We start from the raw sequence: 18,187 nt of genomic DNA on the forward strand, positions 1-18,187 counted from the left end.
GCAGGGGTGTGTGAAGCCTACAGTAATTGAATCCGTGGCAGGGTCCGGGCTTACATATGGAAGCTGAACAATAGGTATTTACTTAAATTACATAGATTACCTCAGAGATGTGGAATCTGTATGCCCTGCCCACTTTCCTGAACCTCTGGAGCTGGGATCCTGTGGGGAACATAATGGGCTTAATTACGGTGTCTGGACTAGCCGCGCAGGACCCGGAAGGCAGGAGTTAACCTCACCTCACCTTTTACATGCCGGTGACCCCAGGCTTGGCTGGGAACCTTTGGGGCCTCTGGAGCAGCTTCTGGATTGCCCCGACTCGCGCTAACCGGCGCGACGGCGAAGGGAAATCCTGCGCGGGCAGGGCCTCGGCACCCTCGGCACCCTTCCGCGGCGGGCGACGCGCAGGGCACCCAAGGGCCCGCTGCCCACTCCCGCCCGCCCCCAGAGCGGCCGCGGAAGGCGGCGAGGGCCCACACGTGCGCCCACCGTGCTGCGAGGCCCGTCGTCAGCTAGCCCCCCCGGGGCGGGCAGCGGGCCCGGGGTGCCGGTGGTGCCGCCGCCACCGCCTGGCAGCAGCGGGGCGCGACGCCAGCCCACCCGCGCCCCTGCTCGCCATCCTACACGCCCGCCCCGCCATCCCCGCGGGGCCCGGCCGGGCGCCCCCGGCCGCGGCGGGGCGGGCGGGGGTTGCGGCTGTCACATGGCAGGGGGAGGGGGCTGCGGCGGGGCGGGCCGCGCTCGGGGCTCCCCCGGCCGCGCGGAGGCGGTCTGAGGCGGCGGAAAGTTTGCGGAGTGGCTGGCGGCCGGCGGCGCGGCGCACCCCTGTCCCGCTTCTCCTTTTACTTTTATTCTACGCCTCCCGCCCCCCCCCATCCCACCGCCTTCCCCCCTTGGCGGCGGCTCCGGGGCATGAGCGGGAGCCGCCACCCGCGCTGAGAGGCGGGAGGTCGCGCCGCGCCCGGCTCTGTCAGGGAGGGAGCGCCAGGGACGGGAGCGCGGGCAGGCTGCGAGCCCGCCATGCCCCGCCGGCCCCGCGGGGCGCCCGCCGCCCTTCTGGTGCTGCTGCTGCTGCCGCCGCCGCTGCTGCTGGGGGGCCGCGCCGCCGCCGCCCGCTGCCCCGCGCCTTGCCGCTGCGCCGGGCACCTCGTCGCCTGCAGCCGCCTGGAGCTGAGCCGGCTGCCCGAGCGGCTGCCGCGGGGGGCGGTTCAGCTGTGAGTATCGGGGCGGCGGGCACCGCCGATGGGGGGGCGGGGGGCTGGGGGTGTCGTCCCCGCGCCCGTCCGCCATCTTCTGCCCCTGGGGGCCGAGGTGCGCGGCGGGGGCCGCGGTCGCGTCCGCGGGCGGGCGGGCTTTGGGGAGGGCAGCGCGGGGTTCGTGGCGGGAGCGAAGCGGGAGGTGCTGGCAGCGAGGTGCGACGTGCGGGCGGGGGCAGCGCCTGGGGCCGGCGGCCGAGCTGTCAGCGGGGGCAGCGGCGGGACAGCGTCCCCCGGGCGGCGGTGGCGATAGGCGCCTGGGCTGAAACCGGGCCCGGGAGCGCTTCTCGGTTTGAGAGTGGGGAGGAAAAAAGTTCTGGTGACTTTCTTGAAAAACGTGCAGTAGTCATCAAGTTAATATTGATTTGTGCGTTGGGAAAACTGGTCTCGGTTTTATTTGTGTAGTTCTTCATCTGCATTCCCTGATGGTTTTGGCTTTAATGATTGTACTAACGCGGGAGCTTGCCCCGCTCGGTCTGGTGGCACGGATTCACTGAACCCGCAGTAACGCGTACTGAAATGCCATCTGTAGAAAATTTACTTTCAGTGACAAACTTTTATGGACAAAGTATAAATTACGGGAGCTTTCTAAAAGCCTGAGAATAGCTGAGGGACTCTTCACATTTGGTTTTCATTTCTTGTCACTCAAAGATCTTCTATATTAGTCGTATTAATTTTCTATTACATTTCCAAAGCAGATTGAGATAAGGACTTTAAAGTAAACAGGAAGACTTTCAATTAGTTGTGGCTAATTCTGTTCAATTGCCTCGTCTGGAGGTCATGCTGCTTTACTCATGAAATGTGGATGGCTCTATTGACACCATATGGAACTGAGCATAGGAATGGCTATGGGAGTTGAATATTTCCAGGAGTGGCGTAGGAAAGTGTGAGGGGAAAGAAACTTTTTTTTTTTTTTTTCCTTTTGGTTTATGTGATTGAAGCATACGAATCAAATACCGGATCTGCTTTACATTCAACAACTGGTTTTGCTTCCTATTAAATTTCAGCCCTCCTGTACTTTTGAACTATTTCAGTACGCTGACATAAGTTTTCTGACAAAACCTAAGGCTTTTTTGATACTAAGGTAAGCTTCACAGCTTAATTTCTTAGCTTAGCTTACTTTAGCACAGTTAAGTTAAAATTCAGGTGTTTCAGCATGCTAAAAAAAACCCCAAGGGGACGAATCACAGAACTTTCATTTTTAGAGTTGCTTTAAAAAGCATTTTGCATTAGCAGTAATCCAAATTTGTCTTTTCCACTTACGTTACTGAGAGAGAATAAAACACATTGCAGGGATTTTTTGTTAGAACAAGAGAGGTTTTTCTAATTAGAATTCCCTTGGTAGTGTAAATTGTCTTTATGTAAGTTCACATTCCTTTAAAAGTGTGAGAAAATAAGTTCCACTTGTATAAATAAGCTTTGGTCTGTTGTAAGAAACCCTGCTGTGGTTACTCATTGGACAGCTGTGTCACTTGCTCTTAAACTCACAGGAGTACCTACATCTTTGTAGGTGTCACCAAACCATGTGATCTGGCCCCTTTTGTGTAAATATTTCTTTTGTTTGTGTCAAATGCCTTAGAAGTACCCCACGCTTTCTTCCTTCCCCTCTTAATAAGAGAACAAGGAAGAGTGCTGCCTCATCGGTTACTTCCAGCTACCCCACTACTTGGGGCTGGGATTGCACAGTCTCTACGATTATAATGCGTTCCAGTTTTGCATATGCAAAAAAAGTTTGACTAGCCTGGATTATTGTTGCAACAAACTGTGCATTTACAAATTGTAAAAGATGGTTTATGAATTTTATTGGTATATGTTTACTGTGTTTTCCATGGCAGTCCATAGCAGGTATAGCCAAAGGCTAGTAGTTAATTGCAAGCTTTCCAATCCTCTTTAGAAAACAAGAGCTATTACACCATGTTCTCAGTATATGCACGCAAGATCTCCCAAGCAGGAGAGTGAAAGCTCTTGTGCCAGAGAGGTCTGGGCCCGCTTTAAGCTCTGCACCTTCCTCTGCCCATCCATCTACTTGTCCAGATGGAGAGTGGGTCAGAGGAGGTTGGTTTTTTGAAGCTCTGTTCCACTCTTTCATGCCTTTTGTGTTCAAATCTCTCAGTGAAATAAAATGAGAGTGTCTAATGTGGAAAGGCTGTGTGACCTCAGAGTGGACAAGGCGGGAAATAACTCAGGCTTATTTTTTTTTTTTTGCCCCCTTCTTTTTGGTGGCATGAGGCTACTGCTTTCTACGGAAGTGGCTTCGCAAAATGGGGTGTAAACGGACTATAATTGCCAGCTTTACTGTGATTTTAGCCAAAAATACCATCTTCTGTAACCCTGCCTTCGTGGAAGGTAACAGTGTACTGAAAACTGATAAACATATGTAATGGTTTTGTGTACAAACAGTTTTGAAGTTAGGTTTCCATTTACTTCCAGGATATGTGTCCCGCACTTGCAAGAATGTGGTTTTGTTAGAGCTGATGTAGCAGAGGTGGAGGGAGGGAGGAAGAGTGTTGAGCATTGGCCAGTGTCCTCCGTGCATGCAAACTCCTGGTGGCACTGCCATACTCCTCGCCAGGTTCACCGAGGAATGCTAAAACTGTTGGTGGGGCAGGAGGGAAAGTCTGAAAGATGGTTTTCACTTGTGTTTGTATTACGTCTTTAGTATTTACATTTTATAAATCCTCTAGTTCTCTACCAGAATTGCCAGAAAAAAGGGCTGTATGGTTTTCACAGCTGTTTTTCAATATTTTCCAGACTAAAACTTGAACATAGCAAGCTGATTTATGAGTCACTTTGGATCAGTGTCTTAAAACAGCTACAGCCTGGCTTTTTGTTTTTCAGCTCTCCTGATTTCTGCTGAATTAGCAGCTCTATAGGCCCCAGTGGGACTGATTAAGAAGCTGTTGCTGGATTTGCATTTTAAAATTTGACTTGGGGCTCAGGTTTCTGAGTTCTCTAAGGAAGAAGATGATAATTGTGACTAAGTGTTGTAAATTAAGAGTCTAAAAGTTATATTTATAAAATGTGTGAAGAAACACTCGCCCTCTCCCTTTATTCATTAGGCCTTCCTTTCAATTTTTTATCACACAAACATTGATGTTCAGAGTTATGTTTCAGCTTTCTAACACATACTCGTGAGTTATGAAAGATGGTCATACAAACGTAATGGAATATTGAAAATAGTCTCTTTCATAAAATGGGGTTCTTAAAGGGCCTCAAACTATGGCATGCTTTTTCAAGTGGAGGCAATCTACTTAAATGTTCAATCACTTTTATTAGAAATCTGAGGTGAAGAACAGGTATATATACTTTTTATTGTTATAAATGATTTCTTAATATAAATCTGTTTTCTGAAGTTTCAGAGTGCATTCACTGTTATGTCTTTCATGGCTTTTGAAATTCTAGTAGCAAAAGTAATCACAGAGGAGATTTTCTCCCCACCTGTAATGTGATTTTAACAGACAAGGAAAATTCAGAAATGGGAAATGCATAGTAATAATCTTAGTGTTTCAACATTATCAGTTCCATTTCTATGAGGGGAAAAATACTGATTAGTTTTCAAACCTTTTCATCATATGTGTTTTAAGATACGTTGAGAAATGCGTTGGACTGAAATGTAGCTTTGCACCGGGGATGATAGAAGCAATGGATCTGAGGCATTTTTAACAGATAAAAATCTAAGTTTCAGGAACTTCTGTAGGCTTAAACTTCACTTAGAATATTGCTAAAAGACAAATATTTTAAATCTTGGTTCACTTCCAACCACTCTGACTTAAAAATGTAACTTGCAAGGCTTTTTTTCCTGAAGTTTCTCTTGCCACTAGTACTGAAATAATGTTTAGTAAAATGCTTATAATTTTTATTTTATCCAACAATTGGTAGACAAGCATGTATGGATCTGTGTGAAACGGGCGAATCAGTATTGTCTGGAGGTTGGGTTTTTTTGTTTTGCTTTGGGATTTTTTTTCAACTTGTGTTTGACAACCTGCTGTAAGTAAACCAGGAATGAGGAATTTGTATGTATGTACTTTTTAAAGTGGGTGCTATGTGGAATATATGAGGGTATCTTTAGTGTTAAACAACAAACACAAAAAACATAGCTTGAAACCTAATGTAAGTTGTTACGCTCAGGGTTGCCTTGATAGACTCCAGATGGATGTGAGCTTGAGCTACGAGTGAAAGTGTCTGGCTCCAGTGTGGTGATCATGCACAGCAGTGGTTGTAATTGCAGGATTTTTATAGTTTAAGGACTCTGCCAGATATATATTTTTTTTTTAACATGTTACAACTCCAGCAGAACAAATCTACTCATGTCTGTTACTGTCTGGTAGGTCCTTTAGGCAAACATGTTTTAAATAAACCTTTTGCAGGGTTTTTAGACGAAATGAAGAAATGCAGGTTTTTAGCACTAATGTTGAAAGCTCTTTGTTGAAATAATTACTGATTCCTAAGTCTCGTCTGAAGCATGAAGAACAGTAACATATTAGGCACTAACAGCCATAACTTCACTGAATTTTGGCTGTTTATTTGCATAGTTCTTATAATCCCTACAGACCAAAGCCAAATACTGAATTAAGTTTAAGGGTAAAAATTGTCTCTACTCTGCTTTAAAGGACCAAGTTAGATTCCCATCTAGATCTTTGTAAAGCATATTTTTTCAGAATTTAAGAATGCAGTACGAGAATTTCAGATCTATGCAGCTAATGTCTTCAGGTGTTAAACAGAGATTTTTTTCTTCAGTCTATGGCCAGATGAATGTTTGTACTAGATTTTTAAGCAGTGAAAGGTGCAGTCCTCTAACTCAAGTGTGGTTAACCTCATTTACAGGAGAACTCAAAATCATAATGATGAAACCAACATTTGTGGGTTTTTAAAAATGTTAACACTGTATTGGTTTTCCATTTTTAAGAGGAAAATCTGTAGGGGTTTAGACACCTGGAAGAAGGCGCAGGTATATATTAGGTGCTTGAGCCCAGAGACGAGTCTCTGAAAACATCCTCTCCGTGGCCACCTGAGGGTGGTGGAAGGTGTTCCCCTTCTCTAGATGGCTCTCTGCCAGTCCTCAACACCCCTTTTTTGGGCTGGAAAATGCCTTTAGTACCTGTGGGTCTGCCCTGTGAACACTTGTGTGCAGCCCTGGCTTGGGAAACATAGCGCAGATCTCCTCCCTGCCCATGGCTGTGAGCCAGGCACTGGTGCTGCAGCTCTGCAGCCTGCTGGGCGTGATCCAGTTGGCTGGCTCAGAGCACACCTCGTAGCCAGGTACTGGTGGTACCTCTTGTAATGCCTGTATGTGCCTGAGATTACTTTTAATGTTTGATTTTATTATTTTTTTTAACCACTGACTCCAGGGGAGGACAAAAAGGATGATAGAATTGTCCTGGCAACATTGGAACAAGCACTGGATAAAGTCCCAAACAGTTGGGAGAGTCTAAAACATGGTTTTACTGTCCCCTGTGCTGTTGAAGAAACTTAGGTGCCTGGCTGGGTTGCAGCATTACACCTGTGTCTGAGGATATGCAATAGTGGGTGCAGAGAAAGCAGAGTTCTCTGTATCTGCAGTTGTCCAGGGCTTAGTCACAGAGCGGAACACCTAGCACAGACCCTGTCCCTGGCTTGATTTAAGCCGATTTTGGTCTATGTGCAGCAAGGATATGCTGATCATCGGGTTTCTTCGCTTCCAGAACTGTAGATGTAGAGTAGACCCGTCCATGACAGTCAGGCCTGTGTTTGGCATGCTCAGTATAGGTGACTGTACTGAGTCATGTTACCCAGAAACAGTAAGGAATCCTGGAGTTCCCCCCGTAGATTCCACCTGAAAAACACTTCATGCCCACATGGCTTGGTGATGACCCCAGGCATGTTGGGTTCAGTGCTTAATTAGCATGGGTAAAAGTGTCATGAAGTGTGAGAAATTTATTTGCATTTACCTGATGCTACAGCAGCTCACTGCTGAAGCGTGCTGATGCAATTCTTTGTGTCTGCATTGCAGACTGTCACTGGAGTGAGTTTAAGAACTCCTTAAAAATAGTGCCATTTTTGTTTGCTGACTTGGATAAACTCAGTGTTACAATGTCCAGCGAGCACTTCGGAGATGGCTGAATTGGTGCAGGCGAGGTAGTGACAGGCTGTAGTATGGGGGCAGGAAGGTGCGTGTTGTGGTGGGTGAGTGACTAAGAAGGGGGAGGTTTTCAACAGGGTTTTTTCAACACGGTTAAAAGAACAATTGTGAGTCTGTACCACTTGTGCAGATCTCTACAGATGTGTGAGTCTGAGTTTCTGTAATTAGCTTCTCTGACTTCTATTGTATGGTTATTCTTTTATTTCTGTGGTATTTTCAGTACTTCTGAGGCTACAGGAAAAATGTTTCTTAGGACTCTATGGTGTCAAATGTTTAAGAGGACGTATAGTAAAGATGCATGGTGTCTGTGGGGAAAATAATTTCTTGACAGTAATCAAGAAAATGTGTGGCGTTCTTAGTACCCTGGCTTGTGTGTAGTAAACACTGCAAAGGTGCTAACAAGATTTCTTATAAACTGCATCAGTATATATTTGGGATCTTCAGTACAGAGTGGCAGTACAGAGCTGAGTGCTCAAGCTACTTCAGATGCGATTAAGTGCAGTATTAATGTGACTAGTGTATAGACATCTTAAAACTCAATAGAATTAGGCCGTTCTATGTGTTTTCTTCTGATATTGCTTGTTTAAGATCCCCATTAAATTTGGTTATGTAGGAATGGAGTCCTGAATTGTGTGAAAGCATAAAAATAGAACTGACGTTTATGGACAGTCCTCATCGTGTATTTACCATCTGTGTGTTGCTTCAGAGAAGTGAGAAGAGTAAATGTTACAAATATTATGGTTGACTCAAAGAATGAGACTATGAGTATTGGTTTGCGAATTTTCCTTGTAACCAAGAGGTTGCTTTAGCCAGATCCTTTGTTGTGAAGAGATGGGGGAAAAGAGTTGTTGTTGGTGTATATGAGCCAAAACCTTAGGATTTTTTTCATGGGTCTTGCACACATCCCAGTGAACAGTTCTAAATTGTTCAGAGGTATAGGAAATTCTTTGACACTGCTGGCATTTACACTTGTTTATACCTTGTATACTCAAATGGATTTCTATTCTAATTTTACTAATATAAAAAAAAACCCCTTTTTATGTACTTGGAAACAAATGATAACATAATTTGGATTTCCACTGTATTGCTTTACCCCATATTTTATCGCAAAACTGACAGGCTCTTTATTTTTGTAACCTCATAGGGACTTAAGTCACAACAAATTATCTTCAATCAAGACCAGTCTCTTGGATCACCTTCATAGTCTTCAGGAAGTGTAAGTTAATTTGTCTTAATTAAAGAAAAGAAAAAAAAAACACACCCAAAAAACCCAACCAGTGTTTGTGTATGCTAATTGTATAGCTATTTCTCTAGGGATAATAGGTTGAACAACAAAGATGTTTGCTGTTCTAATATTTTATGTTAAGCGAAACTGGAATTATTTTTGAATTCTGGTGTGACACTGTTCAGCAATTTAGCAAGTCCAATGTACATACTTTTTGATTAACATCAAAGCTGACTCTCCCTTTTTTAATACTAATAGGAAGTTGAACAACAATGAACTGGAGATCATTCCAGATCTGGGACCAGTCTCTGCCAATATAACTCTTCTGTCTTTGTAAGTAGATCCTACTTTTGTCCCTAGTTAGTGGAACTAACTCTGCAGGGTTCACGGAAATACATGCATTACAGAGATTAAAGTGAAATAATTGGAAATAGAACAGCTTGTGGTTAAGAAGTTGATTATGTCATATTGTTTAGCACGTTGTTTAAAATGTGTATAATTGAGTTTAATCCTTGTAGTTTTTATGTTTCCTTCAGATACAAAGACTGCATTAGAATTAATTTATGTTGTGGTAGTGCCCAGAAGCCTCAGCCCTGTTGTGCTAGGCACTGTACAAACATAGTAAACGTTACACAAACTTGTACAATGCAGACTTTAAAACAAGAGTTATACTCTGTCATTATGCATCTTGGCTGAAATCCCACTTGCGTTAAATCATGGCAAAATTCCGTTAATTTCAGTGGGCAACGTGGGGAAATCCCCTCGAGATGCAGCTTCAGGACAAGTATCTAGGTTAGAAGATGTTTTGCCACTATCTTCAGAATGTCTTTTTGAGCCCATTCTAATGTGTGGCATGGGTTTTTTTTTTATGGCTGCATTAATACATATAATTGTGACACACAATTATGTTTGTTGTTTTGTTTGAGAGAAATTAGTAGGTTACTTGATGTGGCATCTGTAATAAAAGCATAAAGTTGTAAAAGTCATATAGGGCTCCTAACCAAACCAGCTGATTTTAAAGGAAATTTTATTCCAGAGGTTTTCACTTAAAATCAGTTTGATTTTTTTTTTTTTTTTCCCCTGTGATCTAATTTCTCTAAAATGTTGAAGGAACTCCTAACAAAAATAGTTGCTATCATACTGTTAATTGGAAAAAAGAAGAGACGTTTTTCATGTGTGGGATTTGTGTTTTATCAATGGGAATCTAAAGCTAGTAATGTGTAGCCCTCTGGTCAAATCCTGCCCTTGAATACAAATTGCAAGTTACCATTCTTGAAGAAGCCTGAAGGGTTAAAACAATACAGTAAACTTTGGAAAGCTGTTCAGTTAATTAAACTGATCACTATTCAATTGCTTGCATCTGGTGATTTATAGGGGTTTGTTTTTACTCTAGGTCCAGGTCAGCTAAGTCAGCTGGTGCAGCCGCTGTGTCTGGACTACTCTGTTTGAATAAGAACTAAGTGACATTTGATACTGATGTGGTTTCTTACAGATCAGAGTCGGAAAAGAATGAAAGAAAAAGCAGATGGTGCCTGACAAATAACTGTTGAATTTAAGAATATCTTCTATTTTGCATTAGTGTTGACATTATTTTTACACTGGCATAGCATTCTGTAGTTTAAGCACCTAATTCAACTATAGATTTTTTTCTTTTTTTTTTTTTTTTGATAGCCACCTTGGTAAGGTTCTTTTTACCACAAGGTTGGAAATATTAACATGATAAAGTGGTTTATTTCCTCCTGCCTCACTTCTGATGAACACAAAGTAGAGAATTTGTCTTAGCATCTCCTCCAGTCCTTCTCATGGAAACTTAACTAGTTGGGATGAACCTAAAATCATCCTTCTGCAGCTGTGGAAAGATTTTTGTATTCCTTTGAGACAATAAATGAAAATCAGTCCCTTCTGGGTTAGTTGTTCCATATCCTTAGGTCACTATCTTGGTTCATTTACTCAGGTGGTCAAACATGGAAAAACCTTTGTTAGATCTGTGCTCTGCACTATATATACTGGCACTTAAAAGGAGAAAAAAAGTAAGTATTTCTAAAAGCTGTTATCGTACTACTAATGCAGTTAAAGTTGGTCTGGTTAGGTGCTAGCTTGTTCTTGTTCTAATTTCTATTACTTCTGTGTGGTGTCGGGAGATTACTGAATGTCAGTGTGCTCCAGCTGAGATTTAATACCTATTCTATGACCACAACAGAGATTCCTTAAGATTACTATAGTAGAAATAATTCACTAAGTACTTTAAAGGTTTTACATTAACTTACGAATGTCAATGTATAATAGTTAAGACAATTGTTTGTTCCATATCAAAACAGATCTACATAGAACATAAAATTAGAGAGTGTTACTGCATAGTTCAAAAATAAAGCATCTTGTTTCTTTTGCAAAGGTTTCTCTTTAAAACATAGAATACAATAATAGAATCATTTAGGTTGGAAGAGACCTTTAAGAACATCAAGTCCAACAGTTAACCTAACACTGCCAAGTCCACCACTAAACCATGTCCCTAAGTGCCACATCTACACATTTTTTAACTACCTCCAGGGATGGTGACTCCCCCACTTTCCTGGGCAGCCTGTTCCAATGCTTGACAACCCTTTTGGTGAAGAAATTTTTCCTAATACCCCATCTAAAGCTCCCCTGGTGCGACTTGAGGCCGTTTCCTCTTGTCCTATCACTTGTTACTTAGGAGAAGAGACTGACACCCACCTCGCTGCAGCCTCCTTTCAGGTAGTTGTAGAGAATGATAAGGTCTCCCCTGAGCCTTCTTTTCTTACAGGTTGGAAGTTATTTATGTAAAGGTGTTAAATCTCATTTTACAGAAAATAATATAAATAAAGAGGAATAAATATACAGCAGTTGTCTGGCATAAAACTATATGTAATATAGTGTTACTGTAAATGGACAAATATTCAATCTAATGATACTTTTTTTTTTAGAAGTGAAAAAATACGTTCACTTATTTTTTCTGTGTTGGATGTTTATTTGGAGGGGTTGAATCAAACCGAGTTAATATATCTAAGTCATGTGAAGAAAACACATATGGAACAATTAGAATATAATTTTTAAAACAACTCTTCAAAGAATAACTGTACTTGAAACATCTGATGACTTTCTGCAGGATTTTAAACTTTCATATGAAAGGAGCTTGTGGAACCTTTCCAAAACAAACCACTGTTTCCTTGTTGAGTCGTTCTGACTTTCAAATAATAGCAGAAAAAATCTGAAACTTGATTTGATTACATTGCTTATGAGATACATATATGTTGGTTCGATACTGTCAGTTGAAAAGCCAGTCGTTTTTTCCAAGGAGTCTTCAGGGAATGCTGTGGAAGTGGTGCCCTTCTTTCTTGCTAAAATCATATTTGTTGAAGAAACTATCTTCTTGCAAGAATTTTTTTTGACTTCTTGGTGCTTGTCACTCAGCTGTGGAGCCTTAGAATTTTACCTGTTCTGCAAGAATTTTCTTACCCTGCAAAGGAAATTGCACTGCTGGTATGTCTATGAATAATAGTGCAGGTATCTCCATACAGCACTGTATGTCTAAGTTCTTTGAATAGTATAAACAAGCATGGGTGGATTATCATGTTAGTGTAGTTTTCATTTCTGGAGCTACCTCATTTCTAGCTATCTAATTGATACTTATCTAGCTTAGATATTTACATACTGGTAAATTATGCAGGGTAAACATACTCAGAGCAGTAGATGTTCCCAGTCTCACGCTCATGGTCTGTTTATAATGTGAAACAACAATGCCAATATTCTGTTTTTATGGATGCCAGTTGAGAGTTGAACACCATGGGAGAGAAAAGTATGAGGCAGGCACACACCCCCACCACCCTGGGAAGACCTTATGTATGTGTGAAGGAGTATACAAACACATGCAGGCACACTCTAATTACATGGCTGGAGATGCATCTATGATTTTATTCATGTGATGAGTATGTATCTTGCCACATGGCATAGGAGAGCTTCTGAGCCTCCTGGGAACCTGGAAACTGCTGTGAGTTGAATGGGTGGTACTTCAGGCTAAATCTGGTCAGGAGGCCTTGGGTTGTGAAGCTGTGATGGCTTGCCTGGTACTAACAGATGTAATACGTTCTGGTCAGAGCAAAGAGTAGGATTTATCTTCCCTACCCTAAATTCTTGACAGTTTGACATAGTAAGTATGAGTTCCTAACTGTAGATCCTCCTCAGGGTGAGTGGAGAAGAAAAGGCGCTCTATGAAGTGATTTGTCTTCCCAAAGATAATTCAGATGACTTTCCTACTGCAGTCCATGTAAGATGTCTATTTTAAACTAACTTCTACATGTCTGAAGTTAGGTTCTCTTTGAATTGTCTAGCCAATGTACTTGGGCATGCCTGTCTTACAGTGATGTTACTTGCAAAGGTCTGATTGCATCTTTCAGCATGTTTGACCATTTAAGTCAATTACTTGAAATTGAAATTGCAGGGTGTTCTTTTTTTGATCTGCCACCCAGCCCTTCTCTCTGTCTTCTGTGAGAGAAGGCAGGAAAAGAGCAGTCTCTCAATGCAGCCATTTGCCAGAGATTGCCAGCTCTCCAGTCAGCACAGTAGCTCTAGTCAGGAGGCCAGGTTCCCCCAAGTAGTGGACAACATAAGCTTTTGGGGAGAATACTGGATTTAACAACTGTTTACCACAAATATATAATGTACAGATGCTGCACGCAGTAATGTAGGTGTATTTACCTACCCTAGAAGTAAAATGTGTTAGATGTTTCCTAACTTGCATTCCTGAAGTGCTTGTAAAAACAGTTAAATTAATGTAGAATTGCTTTAAATAGTTGTAGAAAATTCTTCACTTCTGGGAGAATGACCAAGTTACTTTTTGTTGTTTCTAGATAGGTGGATCGCTTTTGTGTAAGGTAGAGAAATGGGAACTAATGTCCTTGTTCCTGGAGAGCAAGCAAAGGTTCTGAATTTGGTTCCCATGCTAATGGCATTTCTTATCCAAGATGTACCAGTCCTGTCCTATTTATCCTGAAAATCTGCTAGAACCTGTAATGTTAATACATGAGAAGAAAAGTAGTATTGGCTTTTAGGTCTGTCATTACTGTAAAGTTTTGTACCTAGATTGAATCCAGAAATAGATTGAAACCAAGTAATATAAGTACAGTAGCCTTGTATAGAAGTCCTGTGTGGTGTTTAACTACCAACTACTGTTTGCATAGGGGTTTTACTTTAAAACTGTGTGGAAAATGTTAATTACTTCTAGTGTGATTAGTGCTTTGTAAGGAAGACACTGATTTGCAAATGCTGCAACATAATTTAAGGTTTTGTTTAAGGATATACAGTTTAAAAAAGAAACCCATGCTACTTGCAGAATTTTAAAAATGCATAATTGTAGACACCATCCAACATCATCCATGCACTGTATCCTTGAGTACTGTGGAAGGCAGCAGTGACTTTAAAGAGACAGAACAGTTTTGAGTATTAAAGTATCCTTCCTCCCCAGCTGAATTTTACTGTTCTTATCAAAATGTGTGTGTAGAACTAGAATTAATATTAAAAAAGCACGTTTCTTATTACTCACATCCAGGATATGTTATACAGTAATCATATTGCTGTCTGTAGGAACTAGAAAAGCTGTACATGCCAAAGTCTCTAGTATGTATAGTGAAATTCTGATGTTAGTCTGGCTTTAAACGATGGAGTGTTTTAAATACACTTGTGATTTTACATTTTATTGAATAGAAATTATCTCATATAGAAACACTAGTACATATGGTGCAGATGATTTAGATGGAAATATCCTTGTAGCTTATGCTGTAAAAGCTGATCATGCTAGTCCAGAACACAAATATTTGGTCTTCCTAAAGCCAGAGTGGAAGATACAAAGTTCATGGTGCAGAAGTAAAAGGAGCATGGATGATTCACAGTTCAGTAATGTTTTACATTAATATGTGGTTTTTATTAGGTTCCCACTTTTTACAGAATGTGAAATCTGTTCATAAGAGAGATATAGAATATGCAGCATGGTACAGGTTTTCCTTTGCTGTGCTGAGGAGACCCTCCAACCCCATCTATAAGGGAAGCCTTTAAAGCAGTTAAAACAAGGAATCACATGGCCATTCACTTTTGAGTTCTGAAATGATGAAAAATGTTGCCAGTATTGAGGAGGTGTCTTGAAATGTGCCCACTGGTTTGTTAGCTGATGGACTGAATCCACAAGTCACTTTTCTGAAGGCTTTCTACAGCCTTCATTTTGTAATGTCTTTCTGTCAGTATATAGGGAGTTTAAATGCATCATCTTTGAAGACACATATATTGTGTCCTGAATGTTTAAAAAGGTAAATGAACAAAAAGTATTAACAAAAAAGATGGATCAGGAGATAAAAACAGGACCAAAGAACTGTAAAGTAGCCAGTCTTGCTAAATGTAGAGGTCACAAGTTTTCATAGTAAGCAAAATTGTTTCAGCTTTAAATACAGCTTTCTTCGGCCACTATAAAATTACTCTGATTACTTGGTTGTGATTACTTGATTATTAATCTCAGGCCTTTGGTGTTCATCAAAGACTTCTGACAAGCAAACCTAAAAGCTAGAAGTGAATTGATATACTGAAAAATAGAGACGTTCTCTTCAAAGGAAAAAATATCAAAATTACCTAAGCCGTCAGTAATAATTTGTTTAAAAAAAAAAAAATTATTTTGATCGCTGAAAACAAAAAAAACCTCACGGAATGCCTAAAACGTTTTTTCAGGTCCGGACAGTAGTCTGTGCTCTGAATGGGAGGTTCTACTTGTTGCTCATCTAACCCACACAGCTGTAGCAGGGAATTTACTGGAGAAGAAGATCTTGCAAGTTTTTGTGTATGCTAGTCTTTGTAAATAAGGTCTGAAATGTTAAAATTAAGTTATCAGAAGAGCCCAGGTTTAGCTTTGTGTCCTGCTCCCTTGCTTAGTTGCTCATTAATCCTGATTTCAGTCATCAGTAAAATTTCTTCAGTGGATAGCACACTTTGCTCCAATTCGAATAAAATTCCTTTGATGAAAGAGCTGGTTACAATGTGGTTGTTTCTTGAGATTGGTAAAGTATCAGGCAGTAGAGATAAAGCTAACTCGGATGTGATACAAACCTCTAGTGTGTGGAGCTTATGATACTGCATTGTCAGTATCTTTACTTATAGGGATTTCAGGGTGCATGGGATTGTTCATGCTACCTAACTTAAGTCCTTTTTCAGATTACATATTTTTCTTTATAGCTCTTAATTTTAAGTAAACTAACTCTTAAATTGATGTGGCTTATCACAGATCTTTGCTAAACAAGATGTGAGCTTGTGACTAAAGATTTGTAAATTCATTTGTATTTTAGACAGCTTCGTGCTTGCTTCCATTCTCCTTACCAGGAAGAATAACATAGTCTTACCTTCTTCATTTGTGGGGGAATAACACAGCATATACTGGTCACTGATTTTCATTCTTGGTTAAAAAAAAAGTATCTTTGTTGCCAAAAAAATACTCTTCCAAAATTTGAGCACGCACTGTCACATCCTGGCTTTGAATAACCAACATATAGCTTAAATGCCTATGTAACTTTATGCACAAATGTAGTTACTGAAGAAATGTGGTGATTAATCCCTTATACTGTTTAGAAGGGATTTTCTTTTAGTATTGTGTGTCCATTTCTCTTTAAAATGTGGAAAAGTATATTTAAATATGTTTTGTGATAATGGACATACCAGATCATTGCTTCAGATAGTCATATTGCGAGTAAAATTCAACTAATTGAAGCAAACATGCGAAATAAATTATAAATTTGTACCAGCTGGCAATGTGGAAATAAGAGTGATGGTTTGCACTGTGTGGCAGTATCTTACTGAGGGAAGTTCCTGTGAAGGGCCTTCTGTAAAGATAGAAGTTTTTTTCATAATCCTTGTTTTCAAGATTATTTGGAATAGGGGTAGGTATGAGAAATCTGCCTCTTTGTCATCTCACAGTAGGCTGGCAGTGGAAGCTGTGTGTAAAATCCAGGAGAATGCTGTCTCAGTTCGCATTTAGAAAGCTACAGTCACAAGAAAGAAGTTTAGACGTAACTCCTGAAAATGAAAGCTTACATTCAGTAGGAGTGGATGCCTTTCACTTCTATGCTTGCCAGAGAAAGTGGTATTGTGTGTTTATAAAGCTGGCATACTAAACTGAAGTCTGGCTCCCAATATTAAGAAAATGTTGGTCAAATATTTTACATCCTTGTCATCTCTTCAGCTACCACTTTATTATGGGAAGGATTAAGATTTGGATGCTGCCTGGAAGAGTTTGTTTTGAAGAAGGATTGAAAGAAAGGATAGAGGAATGCCAGACTGGGCTTCAGGCATAAGGCTACTTGGAGGAAGTCCCAAAAATGAGAGTGGTGGTAAACCATGTGTGACTTGAGCTGAAGTTGCGAGCAAAAAGCTAGAGTGAAGAAACTTACTGGAATCAGTTCTTGCAGTCTTTGACATTTGGTGTGGAGACTAAGAGGAAGTAGATGAAAGAATTTGAAAAGGAACCTGTCTTAGTCAGACTTGCAGACATGGAAACTAGACTTTTATGGCAGCAATTTAGGCTGAATGATGGGAAGGGGAAGAAGTATGTGGAAACCCAGAGTTTGTTGTAGCAAAAAAATGAAGTAGTGTGAGCCTGGATGAATGCTTTTTCAGTGAGAATGGAAAAGAATCCAAATTTTATGAGCTATTTGCAGTGGGAAAAACTGGCATGATTTTCTAATCAACAGTGTTAAAGATGGATTAAAAAGGATAATAATGGATCAGAAAAATAGAGAACACTGTTCCTGTGTGACAAAATGGAAGAATGGTAGGAAATTTTACAAAGGAAGAGGTACCAAGTTGTAGGGCATACAGTATGGAGAATGAGGGAAGTCAGAACGAAGTTAAGAGGTCAGGCCTAAGTCTTGGGGTTATATCTTAGAGAAGTGGTAGGTGGTTATTGCAATAGAGCAGTGAAATGTAATGGCTCGGTGCCTTAAGTGAAATAGAAGTGGTTAGGAGAATATCCCTCAACTTGTATTAACAGTTAAGATTAGGAGTAGATCTAGAAGGGTGTGCGGTCTGCATGCTCCAAAAGTTGGGGTTGGCTCTGTAACAGTAAAGGATAGATGTTTTTACTTAACGAGTCCATACATCAGATTAGAAAGATGATTTATAATACTGGAGGGCAGTATTCTGGGTTTAATCTAGGTTATACTTACAATTGTCCAAGATTTTAACATTAACCAAGAGTCACAGAGTACACCGAGTCTGCAGTGGGTTGTTATTCCTGTTGTCAACTCATGCTGAAACAGTTATGTCTGCATTGCTTTTGTTTACTGTTGTAAAGTGTTGAGCTTACACATTCACTTGTCTATCACATTCTAAATAACTTGTGATTATTTTGTAAAGGCCAGAAAGTGGAATGGGAAACAAACTCCAGGAAAATTATGATGTCGTGGCTATTACAGAAACATGGTGGGATGTGTCCCATGACTGGAGTGCGCCAGTCGATGGCTACAAGCTCTTTAGGAGGGACAGGCAAGGAAGGAGAGGCAGTGGGGTAACACTGTATGTTAGGGACTGTTATGATTGCTTTGAGTA

At 41.0% G+C, this 18,187-nt stretch overlaps 1 protein-coding gene across 1 annotated transcript in view; it reads left to right on the plus strand.

Annotated features, from left to right (window-relative positions):
• The first annotated feature begins 1,017 nt into the window (after positions 1-1,017).
• Positions 1,018-18,187, plus strand: part of LRIG3 (leucine rich repeats and immunoglobulin like domains 3) — a 47,128-nt gene continuing 29,958 nt past the window's right edge. Inside the window, exons 1-3 of the mRNA XM_074825457.1 lie at positions 1,018-1,211; positions 8,516-8,587; positions 8,855-8,929. Of these exons, the coding sequence (XP_074681558.1) occupies positions 1,018-1,211; positions 8,516-8,587; positions 8,855-8,929 (341 nt within the window). The remainder of the gene's footprint in view (positions 1,212-8,515; positions 8,588-8,854; positions 8,930-18,187) is intronic.

Source organism: Strix aluco, chromosome 5 (assembly GCF_031877795.1).
Source record: "Strix aluco isolate bStrAlu1 chromosome 5, bStrAlu1.hap1, whole genome shotgun sequence".
In the NCBI taxonomy this organism is placed as follows: Eukaryota; Metazoa; Chordata; class Aves; order Strigiformes; family Strigidae; genus Strix; species Strix aluco.